The following is a 21,790-nucleotide window of genomic DNA, read 5'->3' as shown; positions in this document are numbered from 1 at the left end:
CTGTCTGACTGTCTGAATGACTGTCTGCCTGTCTGTCTGTCTGTCTGTCTGACTGAATGACTGTCTGTCTGTCTGTCTGTCTGAATGTCTGTCTGTCTGAATGACTGTCTGTCTGTCTGTCTGTCTGAATGACTGTCTGCCTATCTGTCTGTCTGTCTGTCTGTCTGAATGACTGACTGTCTGTCTGTCTGTCTGTCTGTCTGTCTGAATGACTGTCTGTCTGTCTGTCTGTCTGTCTGTCTGTCTGTCTGAATGACTGTCTGCCTGTCTGAATGACTGTCTGTCTGAATGACTGTCTGACTGTCTGAATGACTGTCTGCCTGTCTGTCTGTCTGTCTGACTGACTGAATGACTGTCTGTCTGTCTGTCTGTCTGTCTGTCTGTCTGTCTGTCTGAATGTCTGTCTGTCTGAATGACTGTCTGTCTGTCTGTCTGTCTGTCTGTCTGTCTGAATGACTGTCTGCCTATCTGTCTGTCTGTCTGTCTGTCTGTCTGAATGACTGTCTGTCTGTCTGTCTGTCTGTCTGTCTGTCTGTCTGAATGACTGTCTGTCTGTCTGTCTGTCTGAATGACTGTCTGCCTGTCTGAATGACTGTCTGTCTGAATGACTGTCTGACTGTCTGAATGACTGTCTGCCTGTCTGAATGACTGTCTGCCTGTCTGTCTGTCTGACTGAATGACTGTCTGTCTGTCTGAATGTCTGTCTGAATGACTGTCTGTCTGTCTGTCTGTCTGAATGACTGTCTGCCTGTCTGTCTGTCTGTCTGTCTGTCTGTCTGAATGACTGTCTGCCTGTCTGTCTGTCTGTCTGTCTGTCTGAATGACTGTCTGTCTGTCTGTCTGTCTGTCTGTCTGTCTGTCTGACTGTCTGACTGACTGACTGTCTGCCTGTCTGTCTGAATGACTGTCTGTCTGTCTGTCTGTCTGTCTGTCTGTCTGTCTGTCTGTCTGTCTGTCTGAATGACTGTCTGTCTGTCTGTCTGAATGACTGTCTGCCTGTCTGTCTGTCTGTCTGTCTGTCTGTCTGAATGACTGTCTGTCTGTCTGTCTGTCTGAATGACTGTCTGTCTGTCTGTCTGTCTGAATGACTGTCTGCCTGTCTGTCTGTCTGTCTGTCTGTCTGAATGACTGTCTGCCTGTCTGTCTGTATGACTGTCTGTCTGTCTGTCTGTCTGTCTGAATGACTGTCTGTCTGTCTGTCTGTCTGTCTGAATGACTGTCTGAATGTCTCTGACTGTCTGTCTGTCTGTCTGTATGAATGACTGTCTGTCTGTCTGTCTGTCTGTCTGTCTGTCTGTCTGTCTGAATGACTGTCTGAATGTCTCTCTGACTGTCTGTCTGTCTGAATGACTATCTGTCTGTCTGTCTGTCTGTCTGTCTGTCTGTCTGAATGACTGTCTGTCTGAATGACTGTGTCTGAATGACTGTCTGTCTGTCTGAATGACTGTTTGTCTGTCTGTCTGTCTGAATGACTGTCTGTCTGTCTGTCTGTCTGTCTGTCTGTCTGTCTGAATGACTGTGTGTCTGAATGACTGTCTGTCTGTCTGTCTGTCTGTATGACTGTCTGTCTGTCTGTCTGTCTGTCTGTCTGTCTGTCTGTATGACTCTGTCTGTCTGAATGTCTCTCTGAATGTCTGTCTGTCTGTCTGTCTGTGTGTCTGAATGACTGTCTGTCTGTCTGAATGACTGTGTGTCTGAATGACTGTCTGTCTGTCTGTCTGTCTGTCTGAATGACTGTCTGTCTGTCTGTCTGAATGACTGTCTGCCTGTCTGTCTGAATGACTGTCTGTCTGTATGACTGTCTGTCTGTCTGAATGTCTGTCTGTCTGTCTGTCTGTCTGTCTGAATGACTGTCTGAATGTCTCTGACTGTCTGTCTGTCTGTCTGTCTGTCTGTCTGTCTGAATGACTGTCTGAATGACTGTCTGAATGTCTCTCTGACTGTCTGTCTGTCTGTCTGTCTGAATGACTGTCTGTCTGTCTGAATGACTGTCTGTCTGTCTGTCTGTCTGTCTGAATGACTGTCTGTCTGTCTGTCTGTCTGTCTGTCTGTCTGTCTGTCTGAATGACTGTGTGTCTGAATGACTGTCTGTCTGTCTGTCTGTCTGTCTGTCTGACTGTGTCTGTCTGTCTGTCTGTCTGTCTGTCTGTCTGTCTGTCTGAATGACTGTCTGTCTGTCTGTCTGTCTGTCTGTCTGTCTGAATGACTGTGTGTCTGAATGACTGTCTGTCTGTCTGTCTGTCTGTCTGTCTGAATGAATGACTGTCTGTCTGAATGACTGTCTGTCTGTCTGTCTGTCTGAATGACTGTCTGTCTGTTTGAATGTCTCTCTGAATGACTGTCTGTCTGTCTGTCTGTCTGTCTGAATGTCTGTCTCTGTCTGTCTGTCTGAATGACTGTCTGTCTGAATGACTCTGTCTGTCTGAATGTCTCTCTGAATGTCTGTCTGTCTGTCTGTCTGTCTGAATGACTGTCTGTCTGTCTGTCTGTCTGTCTGTCTGTCTGAATGACTGTGTGTCTGAATGACTGTCTGTCTGTCTGTCTGAATATCTGTCTGACTGTCTGTCTGAATGTCTCTGTCTGTCTGTCTGTCTGTCTGTCTGTCTGTCTGTCTGTCTGTCTGTCTGTCTGTCTGAATGACTGTCTGAATGACTGTCTGAATGACTGTCTGTCTGTCTGTCTGTATGCTGTGTGTGTGTGTGTGTGTGTCTCTGCCTGCCTGTCTGTCTGTCTGTGTGTCTCTGTCTGTCTGTCTGTGTCTGTTGCTGTCATGTTCAGACTAAACTCTATCAAACATATACATCAATACCAGCTAAACAACTTTGTAACAAAATATTACATTATATCTTATAAATTGATACTAAATAACCAATCATTAAAACTGCTATTTATAAAATATGACACGATAAAGTGATATGAAAACTGATGGTTGCCAGGGCATCGCTGTTCTGTGTTGAGGTAGTCAGAGTGATTTTAACATGTTGCTATGTGGTTGTTAGGTTGTTGTTTACTGGCCAAACAAACACACACACACACAAACACAAAAACACTATCAATCACCGATATTAAAGCCTTTAAGCTGAAGACTAATTTCATGATATGGGCGATGATGTATGTATGTAATGGCTTATATTAATATTCTATACCATTTTGTTAAAAGTAAATAAAAATAAAACCCTCAAATCTTAAATATTTTAAATGCTACAAGTGAATTTAGGGCATCACAATATTATATTGTAGAGTGTGAAAATGGATATTAATTTTGAAAATTTCTAAAGATTACTTTGAACAGTGTTATTAAATTGTTTAGTCAAGATCATTAAATTATTGTAATTAAAACATTATATCATAGTTTTTGTTTTTAAAAGATGAATCAAGTTAGATTAAGGAAAAAATCTGTTTTATTGAATATTAGATTTAACAGTGTTATTAAATATTATTCATTATTAATCCATTATTATTATTATAATCATTACTGCTATTTAATTATCATAATTAATAAATAATTTTGAATGAATGGATAGAACGATAGATAGATAGATAGAACGATATATAGATAGATAGAGATAGAATGATAGAACAATAGAACGATAGATAGAACGATTGAACGATAGATAGAGATAGAACGATAGAACAATAGATAGAACGATAGATAGAGATAGAACGATAGAACGATAGATAGAGATAGAACGATAGAACGATAGATAGAACGATAGATAGAGATAGAAAGATAGATAGAGATAGAACGATAGATAGAGATAGAAAGATAGATAGAGATAGAACGATAGATAGAGATAGAAAGATAGATAGAACGATAGATAGAAAGATAGATAGAACGATAGATAGATAGAACGATAGAACGATAGATAGAACGATAGATAGAACGATAGAACGATAGATAGAACGATAGATAGATAGAACGATAGATAGATAGAACGATAGATAGAGATAGAAAGATAGATAGAACGATAGATAGAAAGATAGATAGAACGATAGATAGATAGAACGATAGAACGATAGATAGAACGATAGATAGAACGATAGAACGATAGATAGAACGATAGATAGATAGAACGATAGATAGATAGAACGATAGATAGATAGAACGATAGAACGATAGATAGATAGAACGATAGAACGATAGATAGAACGATAGATAGATAGATAGAACGATAGATAGATAGATAGAACGATAGATAGATAGATAGATAGATAGATAGATAGATAGATAGATAGATAGATAGATAGATAGATAGATAGATAGATAGATAGATAGATAGATAGATAGATAGATAGATAGATAGATAGATAGATAGATAGATAGATAGATAGATAGATAGATAGATAGATAGATAGATAGATAGATAGATAGATAGATAGATAGATAGATAGATAGATAGATAGATAGATAGATAGATAGATAGATAGATAGATGACATGATATGCTGGTCTCTAGATATAATTCACAACTTTATGTATCTATAAAATTTTGTTATTTTAATTCAAATAATCTGATAATATAATATAATATAATATAATATAATATAATATAATATAATATAATATAATATAATATAATATAATATTAGAATTGAAGAGAATAGAATATAGTTATGATTTCTTTCTCATATCATCAAATCAATGACGCATCCTTTTATGTGTGTTATCCCACACAGCATATTTGTCAGAACAGCAGTTTAGAAAACCTTGACGTCTCTCAGTCTGTCTCTCACACGCTTACTATGATTGATAAGCGACCAGACGGCGTTTCGTCATAATACGTTACCGTATGAGAAGGGGGCGGAGCTTAGGGTCAGGGCAGATCACTATTGGTAACCGCCCAACCCATGCATATGCAAACAGGTCTAGTGGCGACAGAGCCAATCATCTCGCACGAGAGAACAGAGGGCCAGCCCACCGAACGCACACTAACCAATCACGAGCGGCCCCTCCTCAAACGCCCGGCGGTGTGTGTGTGTGTGTGTGTGCGTGTGTGTGTGTGTGTGTGTATCTCTGCTGGGCGACAGACAGAAACAGAAGGAGGCATGACTGCATCATTGCCTCCATCACGGAGATAATTTACACATCTATCATCTCGCCATCAGCTCTCTCTTTCCATCACTATCCTGTCACTATTCATCTCTCATAACCACTTTCACACAGCTGAGACATGCAGAAACTACAGCCAGGGACAAAAGCAGAGGTGTGTGTGTCCAACAATGGCTGAATAAAGAGGAAGAGCTCAGGAGTGTGAGTGTGTCTGAGGCTGATGCTCTCGTTTAACCCCTGCTCTTCACCTGCACAAACACACACACACACTGTTGGTGTTTCCTGAGGCGTGTGTTTACACATGCTGTGCTCAGAAGACACGTTTAAGCATGTCTGCGTGGTGCCAAACAAACAAACCCGAAAAACAAAACTCCTACTGCGAAGACCAACAGGAACTCCGAGAATCCGGGTCACGGCACCAGAAAAAGCTTTGTACTTCGGAGCGGCCACATTAGTCCAAACACATCACTATTACTACACATGTAGCACAGCTGAAGTGATCGTTGTTCTGGACAGCACTGGAATATTTTATTCATTTTAGTGAATCACTTTGTTCCTTTGAATGAACATCCTAAACACACAAATGATTCACTGATTCATTATTTTCACCACGTACTCTGAAGCCCTTCATTTTTTTGCAGTGAAACAAATGTTCAGTTAGTTCTGTTTGCTGAGTTCATTTGGATGGTTCATTCCAAAAGCCACTTTCCGACCGGAGGAACCTTTTCACAGTTCCTAGAACTATTGGCTAAAGTACCCGGATGTCTGCGTGTTCGCACCGCAGGAACTAGGAACGATTTTAGTTCTAGGAACTCCATTTGGAGGAACTAATTTAGGTCCTACTTCAGAGTAGGGTCTAAACCAGCACTATAGGAACTACCCGTGACGTTAGTGTACGCTGATTGGCCGAACGCATGCGGAACACCAGCACCCGCCATTTTTAAAACAGCTAGAATGTAAACACACAGATTATAGCCTATATATTTACTCCATAAACTAACTGTACAAACATGGAAAACAGTGATAGATGGGTCTCTAAACCTTTATGCTGAAGAGAAAATCCAAAGCAACTTTGAAGGGACCAAGCCAAACATGATTATGTTTATCTGCCCAGCTAGCAACACTGGACATCAACCACACGGCATAACGTTAGGCTAATAACCTTTTTTCATATACGGTCTACTTTCTATAACAGTTCTATCTAATAACATATTAAACAGGACTGTTAGACAGATCGCTAACTAATAAACAGAGAATGCGAGTATTGTTTGCTCTGGCGTTCTCAGCGCCGCCAAAATAAAGGTCTGTCGCGCCGTCAAAATAAAGGTCACTGTGCTTGCGTCACTCCCTTACCCCTCCTACCAGTTCCTATGGCCACTTGGCCAGTGCGAACGCAAACAGCAAAACCCGGTTTGGGGGAGAGTAGTTCTTAGAACTGTTTAGAAGTGGACAGTTCCTAGAACTAAGTTCCTGTAACTACTTGGTCGGAAAGCGGCTAATGAAAACACAAATGATTCACTGATTTACACAAATAACACCCCCTCCCACACCACAAATAATTCACGGATTAATTTCAGTCATTCGTTCATTCATTTCATTAACTTTCAGAATATTCCTGGAAGCTCTTCTTTTTGTAATGAAGTAAATGTTTAGTTAGTTCTATCAGGTAGGGTTGCTAGGTTCCCTTGGACAGTTCATTTCACACAAATGATTCACTGATTCATTCTCTTTTTTGTAGTGAAATACATTTTTATTTAGTTCTGTTTGCTAGGGCTGTATTAAACTCAATCTCCCACCAAAGTTATTCAGTCAAGTGATTGACAAATGCTTTGCAAATGAGTTCAGGTTATTTCCAACCAGATCTCCCTCTACAGGCCGTTTGTACGGTCTCTCTTCAACTCTTTATCTCTAGCAGAGCAGCACATCTATTTTAATGTGTTCTTTCAGCCTCAAATGGCATATTTTTGTTGGTTTAGTTTGCTTAGATGCGTACACACGGTCAGTGTGCAACAAAGGAACCGTGTGTGTTTGTGTTCAGAGCGAGTGGAGGTCTGGCAAGCGTGTGTATTCACAGCTCTGACCCGTGGTAAACACAGGTTAGTAAACTGTGTGTTTCTCTCCTGCGCCCTCCCACCTCGCCAGCCCAGACTACATCTGTTTTTCCAGATACACACACACTCACTTCATTTGTCATGCTGTGATTGTGTGTAGACAAAAGGGCCTGTCGGCAGGCAGATAGTACCGCAGTACTGCTATTAATCACAATTACAGAGAACTACCCCTCCCCTCACACACACACACACACCATCAGCATGGCTTTCTTTCTTTTAGATCGAGGTCATGAAAGTTTATAAACATCAGCTCACCGTTTCCACTCTCATTTTAAAGGTATAGTTCATTCTAAAATTAAATATCACCTGCACATCGTTTCAAACAGACTTTATTCTCTCCTGTGAAATAAAAGATGTTATTTTGCATCTGATCTTTGAATGATTAATTCACAAATCTGACTCAATGATCAGGTCTCAGCATTAGACAACTCTTGTGATATTCTTTTCTTACCTATTTTTAACTTCAGAATTGTATCTTTTGTATTCCGTAGAAAAAAGAAAGAAATCGTTCAGTTTGCAATGACATAACAGTCTGGAAACAAAGTTTTTGAGTGAACCATTCCTTTATCAGTCCATTTAAGACTCAACCCGCACAGATCTCTCTCTCTCTCTCTCTCTCTCTGTGTCTGTGTGTGTGTGTGTGTGTGTGTGTGATTAATGAGTCTGGTGACGTTTAGCTAGCAGCAGGCGGACGGTAATGTAGATAAGTCATGTGTCTCAGACCCACTAAACCAGGACAAACCACCGACCCCAACGCTACCATTCTGTAAAGCTGAATAGTGGCGTCTAGAAGCCGAGTTGTGTGTGTGTTCGGTTTGGTAGAGCTTAGAGTGAGGGAATAGATTAGTTTATTTCAGATGAGTCGCGTGCTGTGTGGTGTAATTCACCTCCATGGTGGTGAGACAGACTTCCTCCATTGGCAAGAATCTCCTCCCGGGCCGCATGCTACACAACAGAAGCAAAACAAGACGTTAATAATCATTTTTAATATTTTAAATAATCATCATTTCATTTTTGCTGCTCTGATTGGTCAGTGACCCAGTCTGTTGTGATTGGTCTACTCTGCTCTGATTGGTCAGAAGACCAAATGATTCATTCGAGTCTTTACTTTTAAAATGTTCTTGGATGCCCTTCTTTTTAGTAGTGAAATACATGTTTAGTTAGATCTATCAGCTAGGGCTGCAAGGTTCATTTGGACAGTTCATTTTACTCTCACTGGTAAATATTGAGACATTTTGTGCTAGTTTAAAGATCGATGGCTAATCTTAACCTTTCTTGCTGTCCTTACCTCCACTTTTTCGTAGACATGAACTGGCTCGCTCAGACCCCGGTAATTAAAGGCAAAATAGAAATACACACAAGCACCTGCATCATACGTCTGTGTAACTCTGGAGAGAGAAAAACAAAGAGAAAAACATTAGTTATGATGCTTTCAAGTCCATCCGGGGAAGATCTCCACCATTTTATACTGACACCTAGTGGTGTGGATGTGGATGTAGCCATGATACTTTAAATATTATTTAATTTTATAATATACCTTTTTATACTAATACTGAGTGCACTTTTAGGGGCCATAATTATCTAAAATATACTCATGTATAATACATAAAATCTAGCCATTGATTTGAAGTTCCTATAAATGAAATGCTATTGCTAGTTACATTATTATCCATCACTTAGATATTAAGCTTTATAACAATTATTCAACAGCCCATTTTTACAATCATGATACTAATTTACTATCAACTAAAGATATCTATATCTATAATACACGTGTTGTTTGCTATGATTTATTTATTTGTCACAGCAACTCAAAAAGTCCAGGTTCAAATAAATCCAGCTTTTCCCGCTGGTAATTACGACACTTTGATGGCCGTCATAATTTCTCTAATTTTGCTCAGTTTTGTAATTTTGTTCTGGTATATACACCTCATAATCAGTTATTTCTAAGAGGAAGAGGAGTGTTTGATGTTTCTATAATCAGTAATCTTGATATTCTTCCTGCTAAAGCGGATTTACGGCTGCTGTGGGGTTTAATGACTCTAGAAAGGCACAAAGAGAAAGTGAGAGACACTGACATGCTTTCTATCCAGGCCCTGCCTTTGTGACCCTTGACTTGGAGACAAAGTAAGTTTAAGTTTATCTGGTTTTGCAGAGGTTAAATGGCCACATCAATCATGTCTCGCGCAGCTGGAAAGCAAACGACAGGAAATGAATGGCTAGGAAATGCTCTTCAGCCCCAAACTCCCTCTCTCTCTCGGTGTGACCGACGGTAGAGGTGAGATTACAATGAACACAGAGTTCACTAATCAATATATAAAGCTATACCTCTAGATTTTTACATTTCCTGAATAAAATGTGAGCAGTACTGGGTTATACAATAGTTGCCACCGCCATGCTAGGGTCTTGTGGGTAATATTTTTAGTGTGCTGCTCTTGAACATGCGTCCGGATGGTCGTTAGGTAGGAGTGTGTGTGTGTGTGTGTGTGTGTGTGTGTGTGTGTGTGTGTGTGTGTGTGTGCGTGTGCGTGTGCGTGTGCGTGTGTACCTGCATGTGGACAGCGGAGGGAACTGAACTCCTCTCTCCTTACACTCTCTTACAATCCTCTCCTTCACATTCCTGCACAAGTCCAAAATCCTGAGAGAGAGACAAATTAAAAAAAGATAAATACTAAATAATGCGAGTGGCCAAAAAGTCACCTAATCACTTTTATTCTGAAATGTTACAAATAGTCAAATTTAAGTAATTAAAACTTTAATACAACAAAATGTAAATATGGGGAAAACCATAAAAATACAACAATATAAAATCAAAACAAAATAATAATGAACATAACCAACAACACAGCACTATAGTTTCTTCTCACTCTGGACAATCACTCTTTCCTGGGATGTATTTAAACTGCACGAGTTCACATGAGTTTTGCTTTTAAGTTCATAATCTGTGTTAATACTAAGAGCCAAAATTCCAGGTTCACGTGAAGTCTGAAAGTTTTTCCTTTACTTTGTGTCCTCTTAACCTTCCCACCTCCACTAACGCCTCCAGACAGAGACAACAACGGTGTTAAAGCGAGCGTGGAGAGCGTGGGCGATCAACAGAGTGCAAAACAAGTGATGCCTGACCATCGCTTACCTGTCCCAGGGCACAGACGTCTCAAACGACTCTCCCATCACGTAGTAGTCCATTCCCAAATCCTGCACACACACACATTCAATCCCGTTCATTCAATCCCAGCGTACATTTAACAACAAATATATATGTTCGGAGATACATTTATAAGGATAGTGTACGGTCTGCTGTATCATTATCTCAAAACAAACCCTGACAGGACAAACAGTACCGCTCAGTTTTGATCAATGTAATGTTTTCATACGGAATAAAAGTATTTAATTAAAAAAATTCCTATTGACCCATGACTTTTTGACCCATGGCGCTCAAAGAAAAAAAAAAAAAAACTTGCCATCAAAAACACACATTTAGGGTTAGATATAAAAATAAAAGTAATTTGTAGTTGCATTTTGGTGTATTTTGAAGTCTGTTGAAATGAAGGGGATTCATAACACACCCGTAGATACGCGATAACAAACGTCAGCATGTAACCCCTCTGACCGTTGTCCTCTCCTGCTGCCAGGCCCCTAAAACACACACACACACACACACACACAGTAACAAAACAGAGTACAGGTCATTGGGACGTGAAGAGGAAAATCATATATTATCAGCACTGTCAATGTTGCAAGAGAATAACCATCAAGGCGTTTGTGGTCTGGTGAACATTTCCCATATGGATACACACACGCACACAGAGGCAGTGGATCAATAAGGTCAGCTGTGGGATCTATCCATTCATCCCCTTCTATCCATCACAATCGGCCTCTAATCAAATATTCTCAAAATCAAACCAACCTTTAATGCTGAAATCATTCAATCTGTGCTCTCTTTTCCTCACACACCCATCACTGCCACTGAAAGAGCCGTGATGAATGAGGGAGCATGAAAAGACAGAGACAAACGCCAGTGCTTCCGTATACAATCAGGAAGGTCAGTTAAGGTCAGGGGTCACGACCCTAATGACCCATGCTGAACTATACTGGTGAAATAGTAACTCTGGCTCCATAGAAACGGCATAGATTGGAAGAACACACTCAAAAACCAAGGGTTTCTTACCCGAATTTGGCTGCGATGTCGTAAACCTGTTTCTCGTGCTGCAAAACCTTCCCACGATCCCCCTCAAATAACAGCGTGGCGACACACAGGTGGTGCGGGTCGAATCCTTTAAACTGAGAACAGTGTTGCACGGTTAGACAACATGAAATCAAAAGAGACCCACAATCCATCAGTGAACGTTATTAAAAAAAAAAAAAAAGTATAATCATTTATCATAATGTATGAGACTTTGACATTCTCTGCTTCATCTAAAATGAATTTTCATTTCTGATTTTATTTCAAGTCTGTGTGGGCGTGAAAAAAAAAAAAAATATTAGCCAATAATATCAGTGGCTACTTTTCACAAGCCAATCAAATCAGTGGAATGAAATCAGTCTAGCATCATATCTTGCTCTGAATGTAGAATACTGTGGCTAACCAATCAGAATGAAGTATTCCAGAGAGCGGCATAATAGAGTGCATTAGTGCCCGCCCACTTTTTCAGTGGTGCTGGTTCCGGATGTATTTTTTCATACATTTTTCCCATAGGGATTTTAAAAAGTCTTTGTTAAAGAGTTACAAGCCGAGAACCGAGGAGAACCATAACATTAAAAACGTTGATTTGAAGCAAAAAAAAAATTGAAAATCAAACAAAAATACAAAAGGTACAAGACTGTGTACTTAACGGCTTTAGAGAGGAAAAGAACTACAATCCCATGAAGCATTGCAAATGACAATCAAATTAAAAACAAAAGGAGAAACAAAACTACTCATTAAAAACTGCTGATTTATAAATATATATAAATATATAATAATAATAATAATAATAATAATATTATATAGTTTGTTGCATATGCATATAATCAAATATTTAAGTATTTTGTGATACACGATTATATCATTCGCAGTTCTTAATGGGAGTGGGCGGAGTTATTGAGATCTTTTGCCATGTTTTGCTTGTTTTGACTCTCTGATTGGAGGATTTTCAGTAGAGCATCATGGGTAATGTAGTTTTTCACCACAAAGTGATATTAAACACGATATTGTGTTTAAATAATGAAATAAGTTGAAATAATGCTGGCTGACGGCTTCAACAGAAGCAAACACCATGCATTGACAACCTCGTCGCTCACAGTAGGACTGTCTTTAAAGATTTATAAGTTATCTTTAAAAATAATTCACAATTCTTTCTTACCTTTGTTATGTAGAATTTTTTCAACCCGTCCACGAATGACGTGAACATGGAGGACACCTGCGGCTTGAGCGCATGACCTGTCAAAACATTGAAAACATCAGTAAACCTCAGTATTAATCACGCAATCATTTAGCGCTCTTTTTTCAGGAGCTGTGTGCATTCATAAGCTTTCCGCTCGAAACGAATGACTCTCGTGCTTTTCTAACGTCACCAAGCATCCCTCAGTTTCGCCCCTCGGATTTCCCAGAGGCCTTTGTGTCAGATTTATTAGTGGTGTGAACAATAGCGCAGTAATGACTGGAGACACAGAGAGAGGGAAAGGCAGAGAGGGAACGCTGCACATAAATCATCCTGATAGCAGTTCCTCTGATAAAAAACGCCAGGGAATCTCACACACACGCAGTCAGATTCACCTCAGAACCAACACAAGATCTCAGATCAACTGAAAAAAAAAATCAGCTGACATGAATCTGTGTGTGAATATCACACACAACAAGTCATGTCGCTGCCGTGGCCTAACGGATAGCACACTAACCAGTGTTGTGTTGTGTTCACTTCCTGTCTCTTCCTGAGCTGGCAATATGATAATACTGTCAACTGGTAGTAATGTGTCATCTGGAAGAGATTTGTTGATGTCTGTGCCGGTACATATTTGAATAGTTATCAGTATTTATGCACGAAAATTACTAAGAACTGTGAAAACTCGGAGTGAGACGCATCCCAAATAAGTCAAGACGACGATTATTAGAATTGTTTGTGAATGCTGTACAATGTCACAATAATAAACATTAAATTGATGTACAGGTTACAGTTGTTATATATATATTATATATATATATATATTATATATATATATATATATATATATATATATATATATATATATATATATATATATATATATATATATATATATATATATATATATATATATATATATATATATATAAACATATACATATACATATACATATACATATACATACATACATATATATATATATATATATATATATATATATATATATATATATATATATATATATATATATATATATATATATATATATATATATATATATACACATATTCACAAGAGCTTCAAATGTGCCTTATCCAATCGGAATTTAACTGAATTAACTTTTTATCTTTATGATATAATAAACAAATAACTGTATTTACTCATTATGTAAAATTAGTCTGGAATGTTTTGTTTTATTTTATTGTTTTTGAACTCAAGTGTTACAATGTGTTTATGCATGTTTGGCCTTTAGTGTGAACTATCAAGTTAGTATAATAATAAAAATATTATTATTAATAATAATAATAATAAATATAGCTGCAAGCTACGATACGGGGCCAAGAGCCTGGAGGGTGTGCGGCTCGGTCCAAAGACCATCTGATGAGATTTTAAACAAAATTGGACAAAATTTGTAGGAATAGCAAAAAAACTGTTTTTCATTTACTTAGATAGATATGGCGGACAGGCAAATTGATGGAAAGTGACAAATGAGATATCGTAGGAATCAGCAATTAACCAAGGATCATAATGACAATGAGCCATTTTTCAGATCACATGACCTGTAAGTTGTGGTGTTCCCAAATTTGGCATGAAGGGTTACAAATCTGAAGGGTTACAAATTTTAAATCTATTTCAAATATGCTTCCATACATAACATCACGGTAAAGAATATTGTATTTAGAGTTTAAGGTTGAGATAATGATTCTCCTCAGCAAAGATGCAATTCCTGTTTTTCTCCTTATTGTCTTTAATGGCTCTTGGAGTCCCAACTCAGAGCCACAGCCCAGACGTTGAATCGTTGGGCTGATTGGATTAGCACATATGCGTTTGAATGGTTACGCTGATTGGATTGAGACTGGTAACACGCTGGAGTCTGGGGTGGGTTCCTTAACCTGTATACTTAATTTGCATGCTTTGTTCAACCTCAATGTAATTCCCTCCCCCTAAATGTCTATAAATTTGCAAGGCAACTGTCTTGAGTTAGACTTTGGAAGAACTGCAGCCACGTCAACGTGAAGTCCTCAATAAAGAATAACTTCTTGAACGTGATTCCCAATGTCTCCTGGTCTTCGATTCTGAGTTTCCAACAATTCTCAAAATTAGAAATAAAAAATTGGAATAGTAGCAAAAAATATTGAATACTGTACTTTTCAAAATGACCACAACTATACTGGGCGGAGTCTTATTGCAAGATGTTGAAAGTGATCAGCATGAAGAGAGGAATCAGGTGAACCGTGTTTCCTTTTTCTAGATCAAAGTGTTCAAAGGTCAACTGGTGGTGGCGCTATAGAGTTGGTACAAGAAACCCCAAATTGGGCCAGATTTCTAGTCATTCCCATCACTACAAGTGTGCAAATTTGAATTTTTTCCCATATTCGGTTCATAGGGCTGCCATAGACTCCCATTAGTGAAGAAGAAAACGAATGAATACAATAGGGGACCTTTGGGGTTTGGCCCCAATTAAAAACAACAACAACAACAACAACAACAACAACAACAACATAATCAAATGACTTAAAGTACCTTTCATTTCTAAAAGTATTTAAGTGACTGAACTACACAAAAACAGATATTACCAAAGTTCTGCAATAGATAAATATTTGTTCTTAAATTCCCATTGATATACGCTACTGTTCAAAAGTTTGGGGTCAGTAAGATTTTCATTAAGAAATTAAAACTTTTATTCAGCATTAAATTGATTAAGTGACAGTAAATACATTTATAATGTTTAAAAAGATTCTATTTCAAATAAATGATGTTCTTTTGAACTTCCTATTCATAAGAATCATGAAAAAATAAAATTTAACTCAGTTTTCACAGAAATATCATGTTTCTTGATCATCAAATCATCATATTAGAATGATTTCTGAAGGAATATGTGACTGGAGTTATGATGCTGAATGACGATTCAGCTTTGATCACAGGAATAGATTATATTATTAACATATATTCACATAGAAAACACTTTTACAATAACTACAATAATACTCCACAATTTTACTGTTTTACTGTATGTTTCTACAGTAGTACCATGCTATAAACATACTTATACCGTGACTTGATTTTCCTGTTTGATGCCATGAGGTTCATTAACGCTTCCAGAGTCTCAACGACCAGTAGTTTGAGAGGATCCACACGTTCACTACGCTGAACCACTCAGAGATTACATGTGTCTTTTCTTCTGCTTGCGATTATAACACAGATATAAAAAAAACCACTTCTGGGCTTAAAGAGTGTGCATGCTGCAAAAGCCATTATGATTACAGAGAGCAGAGTCTTCATTAAAGAGTCGATTCATCTCTCTCAGAAGTGCACCGTGGATGAAAACACAGATCCGTACAGGAGCTAACGAGATCCCTGGAGACGGGGAACTTTTCCACATTGATCTGGCAACCCCTCACAGATTCTCCCACATCTCCGCGTGTAACGTCATCAACGCCGGCGGCACCGAGAGCTTAATTGCTGCCAGGGCCATTTTTCATTGTTCCTGAACGGCGTGTTTGTGCATTCGCTCGCTGCTCAGCTGGTAAAATAATGATCAATTTCACTTTCTACGCGGCGGCGCGAGCGGGGGTTCTCCAGAGATGAATTGCACCACACCAAATTAAACCACTGATGTAATGAATACACAGAACAACAACAAGTAATAAAAACAAAAACAAAGCTCTCAAATGCTAAATCTTGCAATTCATCTCTGTGGAGCTGAATATGAAAACAGATCACCGTCTCTAAAGCCAGAAATGGATTGATTGTGGAAACACAGGCTCTGCTTCTTGCTCTCAGTTATCATGTTTTAGTTACATAACCAACTCATAACACTCAGGTAATGTTTGTTATCAATATGCAGCACATCTGGATATCACGCACCGGTCAATGACTTTACAGCTCCACAGAAATACTAAATTGTCTAATTAAACATTGATGCCACTTACAGTAGTTCAATGTGTTTGTGATGTCACACAACTCACTGTGAAGGTTCAGCTCATGAATATTAATTAGGTTTTGTGCAAATAATTTAAAAGTATGTATTGATTTGGAAATCATATATGTGGCAGAGTAGTTACAATACATTACCAATAACATTAATGTTATAAATGTTTAAAATCTATAAAAAAAAAAAAAAAATGAAGCTTCTCACACAATGATTTGAGATAAATCAGTCTTTTTGACCAACTGAAAGGCTCAAATTAACTTGTATAATATATTAAATTATGTAAAAAAAACAGTATAACAATAATAATAATAATAATACACTCTTGTTTAAAAGTTTGGGATAAGTATGATTTCTTTGAAAGAAAGAAATACATTTATTAAGCAAGACATTAACTTGATCAAAAGTGACATTTATAATGTTAAGAAGAATCTGTTTCTAATAAATGCTATTCTTTTGAACTTTGTACATCAAAGAATCCTGAAAAAAAGAACGGTTTCCACGAAAATATGAAGCAGCACGACTGTTTTCAACACTGATAATAATCAGAAATGTTTCTTGAGCAGCAAATCATCATTTTACAATGATTTATGACGCATTTAAATATTTAATTAACACATTAATATCTTCATGCTTGCATCTGTCACTGTCAGTTCCAGGACTGTGTAGCTCAGTAGAAAAATTAATCAGTAACTTCATATTAAATATGGTGTTGGTCCAGCAGTAATGTTTTCACTTTGAGAATAACAGGTTATATAACTACTATATTTAATAACCATTGAGAAAATCATAACCTGTTGTCTGGATAATGACAGAAGGGCTGCAGGACCATAAGTATTATTTTTGCAATTACACCTTTTAATGTCCCCCTGTGGTGAAAATCAAGATTTTAATGATGTTTATATGTCTATGTGGTGTTTTTAATATGCTTAAAGACAAACCATGTGTAAATTCATAAGTCGACACCATTGCTGAGTATTTTCTCCTCAAAACTGCAGTGAACCAAAGACAGTCTCAAAAACACGCTTTGAAATCGCTGGTGTTTCTGACGTCACAAACTACCTTGTAACCAATCAGATCAACGTGTGATCGTCAACGAGTGGATCTCTGAGCTGAGTGAGTGAGTGGAGGCGGGGCTCATTTGCATATTCATAGAACTGCGTATACTAAACAAGGCAAGGGCGTAGAGTTACATACAAGCTATTTTAAGACATGAATAATTGTTTTCAAGGAAAAACGTTTAAATATGTCATTTTGGTGATCAAAGGTGAGTTTTAAGGGATAAAATGGTTGACTTTAAAAAGGGGGACTTTAAAAAGCATCTGCTATTTGGATTTGTTTAGCATTCCAACACTTTCTGACCAATGACTTTCCCAACCATTTTTTTGTTAGGAAATTATCTTCTAGTAAAATATAGATAATATAGAAACTTTCCATTATTAATTAGCAAATTAAATATCTCTTTTTTGTCTTGATTTTTTTTTTATATATATTTTTATTAAAGAATAATGGTGCTTTTGATGTGCCTTTTTTTGTTTCTCTCTGAAGGCAGTCGTCGTCACTATGAACTGTCATTGTAAAAGAGCTGTGTGAAGATTCTTCAAAATATCTTTTTTGTACCACAGAAGAAAGAAAGTAATATAGGTTAGATCAGAAGGACAGACGCAACTCACCGAACTGAAACTGCTCGTTGTCCATTAGTCGAATGGATGCCGGAGCACATCTCTAGAACAAGAATAAAGAAAAGGAAAACATGCTCAGACAGAAACAGATTAATAGACGGAGGCGTATAATGACCCTCTCCTACACTTTTAAACAAATCTACAACATTAAAATTGCTCAGACAGTTGTTAGAAAACACCTACAGTACAGCAAAATGAAATTCCAATTAAAATATAACCCGATTTTTTTAAAGGCAGCCTTGGGCGAAGAGAAACGGATGGAGGAGCAGTGTAGGTCCTGAACAGCATAATCAATAATTTCATTTTAAGTTTGGATCCCAGTTTGTTTATGGACTAATAAGAGACGGTAACACTGAGATCATCAATAAGGGCTACATCAGCAGCAACACACACACTAATGAGAAGCCCAGATCTGAGGCCATTAGCTTCACACACACACACACGGCCCAATTCAACATGCTCTCTTCAAAATAAAGCCTCTCTCCTGGCATCGGTCTTCACTTGACAGCTAATTTTCCACTTAATGCAAATCTACAATAGATTCAGTCAACTAAAATCTAACAGTTTGGAAATAAGAAACAAAAATAAGAACAAATAAATACAACAGAACAAAGATGAAATAAACAGTGCTTTAAGGGGTCATCGGATGCAAAATTCACTTTTGCATGGTGTTTGCATATAAATGTGTCTTTGCAGTGTGTGGACACAACCACCATACAATGAGAAAATCCATTCACTCCTTTTTTAATCCTCAGAAAGCCTAAACGCACTCAATCATCAAGCCGTTTGGATTTTCTGAGCAATATGACGTATTAGCATATTTCCCGTATTAGCATATTTCCTCCCTCAGCCATTACTGTCCGCCGATATGTAATAGAAGAGGAGCTTGAGTTTGTTGCCAAGTCCTATTTGTTTGAACCGTGAGAGACGTCAAAGCTTACGCTATTCCTACATCCCACGTCATACATCGCGTCAGGGGTTACTCTTTTGGCAAAAAGAATCAGAACCAGAAAAAAAATTGTACATAACTGTTTTCCTGTAGCTCAAACAGTAGAGCGTTAGCGCTTGCAATGCCATGGTCATGGGTTTGATTCCCAGGGAAAGCAAGAACTGATAAGAATGTGTAAAAATGTGTTCCTTAAAATGCAATGCAAGTCGCTTGGGATACAAGCGTATGCCAAATGCGTACATGTAAATGTTTTTAACATTGATAATGATGATAGACGTTTCTTGAGCATCAAATCATCATATTAAGAGTGATTTCTGAAGAATCATGTGACACTGAAGACTGGAGTGATGACGCTGATAACTCAGCTTTAAAACACAGGAATAAATTACATTTTAATATATATTCACATAAAAAACAGTTATTTTAAATTGTAATATTTCACAATATTACTGTTTTTTTGTCTTTTTAATCAAATAAATGCAGCCTTGGTGAGCATAAGAGACTTCTTTTAAAAACATAAAAAATATTACCGATCCCAAACTTTTGAATGGCAATATATATATACATATTCTAGTAGTCAGGTCCCAAAATAGATAAATAGCCCTGGATAAGATGCAGTAGGCATTTTTGAGGAAAAGTACTTCAAGTGTTGTTTCTATATGATTTTTAGGTGCTGAATCCATTTCTGCCGTATAACAAGTTGTAAACATCACTGTTTTGGCATAAACAATAAAAACAAAATGGCTGCCAAAAAAAAAAAGTTTTAATGCATTTGTTGCAGTTTAAACATTAAACATTAGAACTAAAACTATGCATTCTCAGAATATTTAAACATGTAAACAATGAAAAAACAACATTAACATGAAAGGGATAGTTTTTAATGGCTGCTGGAATTATGCCAAGGTACACTGGGAAGCATATATCAGTGGAAATATGCAATTATGCCCAGCCCGAAGGGGGGGACTTGGAATACACATGACCCCAGGGGGCTGCATATTGAGAATCACTGGGGTGTCCAGCTGCAGGTGGAATATTTCAAACCCAGGGGTGGCAAGGTAGCTTGCCGAGGGAAAGACACATGCTCAGAGAGGCTTACAGTGGACTACACACGTGGGGGTTGCCCAGAGGCCGTGTTAGGTGTCGCCCAGCCTGCAGATCTACATATGTCTGTTGGCGAGGCGCCATGCGCTAGAGCCCAAGAGGATGCCACACTCCGGGTGGAGCAGGCCGTCACATCAAGGGGGCATGGTCGACCTTGCTGCTGGTAAGCCAAAGCAATGGTGTCCACTATCCAGTGAGACAACCTTTGCTTGGAGAGAGCCTTTCCCTTCAGCTTCCCACCATGACAGACAAAGAGCTGGTCTGAAGTCCTGAAACAATGCATCCTGTCTATGTAAGTATGGAGGGTGCGTACTGGACAGAGCTGTGCCAAGGCTGGGTCTGCGTCCTCCAAGGGCAGCGCTTGCAGGTTCACCACCTGGTCTCGAAAGGGTGTGGTGGGAACCTTGGGCACATATCCAGGCCGGGGTCTCAGGATCACGTAAGAGTTAGCCGGTCCAAATTCCAGGCACGCTTCGTCACCCGAAAATGCCTGCAGGTCCCCTACCCTCTTGATGGAGGCCAATGCAACCAGGAGCACTGTTTTCATTGACAGGAACTTAAGCTCCACTGATTGCAGAGGCTCAAAGGGAGCACTCTGCAGGGCAGTTAAAACCACAGAGAGGTCCAAAGAGGGAACGAGAGGAGGGCGAGGAGGATTCAGTCTCCTCGCTCCTCTCAGGAAACTGATGATCAGGTCGTGCTTTCCAATGCACTTACCATCAACTGCATCATGATGTGTGGCAATGGCGGCACCATACACTTTCAGGGTGGAGGGAGACAACCTTCGCTCCAACCCTTCTTGCAAGAAGGAAAGCACGACACTGATCGGGCCTTTCGTGGGTTCTTTAAGTTTAGAAGAACACCAGTTGACAAAGAGGTTCCACTTCAACGCATAGGCATGTCTCGTGGACGATGCTCTAGTCTAGCGGAAGTGATGGTAGCCACCACCGCTGGTGGTAGGGTACTCAAACCTGCCTCGTCCCATCCAGGAACCACACATGGAGGTTTCAAAGATCGGGACGAGGGTGCCATAGGGTGCCCCGTCCCTGAGAAAGCAGGTTCTTTCTCAGAGGAATTGGCCAGGGAGGTGCTGTCGCGAAGAGTACTAGTTCTTGGAACCAGGTGCGGTTGAGCCAATACGGGGCAACCAAAATTACCTGCTCCTCGTCCTCCCTGATCTTGCGCAAAGTCTACGTAAGAAGGCTCACTGGGGGAAAACGCATACTTGCAGAGGCCCCGCGGCCAGCTGTGCGCCAGTGCATCCGTGCCGAGCGTGCCCTCGGTCAGGGAATAAAACAGGTCGCAGTGGCAAGAGTCGTGGGAGGCAAACAGATCTACCTGTGCGTCCCCGAACTGATCCCAAATCAGATGAACCGACTGGGGATGGAGTCCCCATTCTCCAGCGAGAGGCCGAAACCGAGACATATCAGCTGCACGGTTCAGGTCTCCCGGGATATAAATGGCTCGAAGCGACCTCAGATGCTTCTGACTCAATATGAGGAGGTGGCAGGCGAGTTGCGACATACGGCGGGAGCGCAGACCACCTTGTCGGTTGATGTACGCTACTGTGGCGGTATTGTCTGATCGGACTAATACGTGCTGA

At 39.1% G+C, this 21,790-nt stretch overlaps 1 protein-coding gene across 1 annotated transcript in view; it reads right to left on the bottom strand.

Annotated features, from left to right (window-relative positions):
* The window catches only part of agps (alkylglycerone phosphate synthase), a 52,662-nt gene that overhangs the window by 3,613 nt on the left and 27,259 nt on the right, over window positions 1–21,790 (bottom strand). The window contains exons 12-19 of the mRNA XM_081369520.1: window positions 18,129–18,180; window positions 12,503–12,579; window positions 11,329–11,441; window positions 10,727–10,796; window positions 10,294–10,355; window positions 9,709–9,798; window positions 8,449–8,548; window positions 8,048–8,105 (exon numbers count right to left, since the gene is read on the bottom strand). Of these exons, the coding sequence (XP_081225646.1) occupies window positions 8,048–8,105; window positions 8,449–8,548; window positions 9,709–9,798; window positions 10,294–10,355; window positions 10,727–10,796; window positions 11,329–11,441; window positions 12,503–12,579; window positions 18,129–18,180 (622 nt within the window). The remainder of the gene's footprint in view (window positions 1–8,047; window positions 8,106–8,448; window positions 8,549–9,708; window positions 9,799–10,293; window positions 10,356–10,726; window positions 10,797–11,328; window positions 11,442–12,502; window positions 12,580–18,128; window positions 18,181–21,790) is intronic.

Source organism: Scardinius erythrophthalmus (genome assembly GCF_964197995.2).
Source record: "Scardinius erythrophthalmus genome assembly, chromosome: 6".
In the NCBI taxonomy this organism is placed as follows: Eukaryota; Metazoa; Chordata; class Actinopteri; order Cypriniformes; family Leuciscidae; genus Scardinius; species Scardinius erythrophthalmus.
Note: the sequence above shows the minus strand (reverse complement) of the source record. Positions and strands in the feature narration are given on the sequence as shown.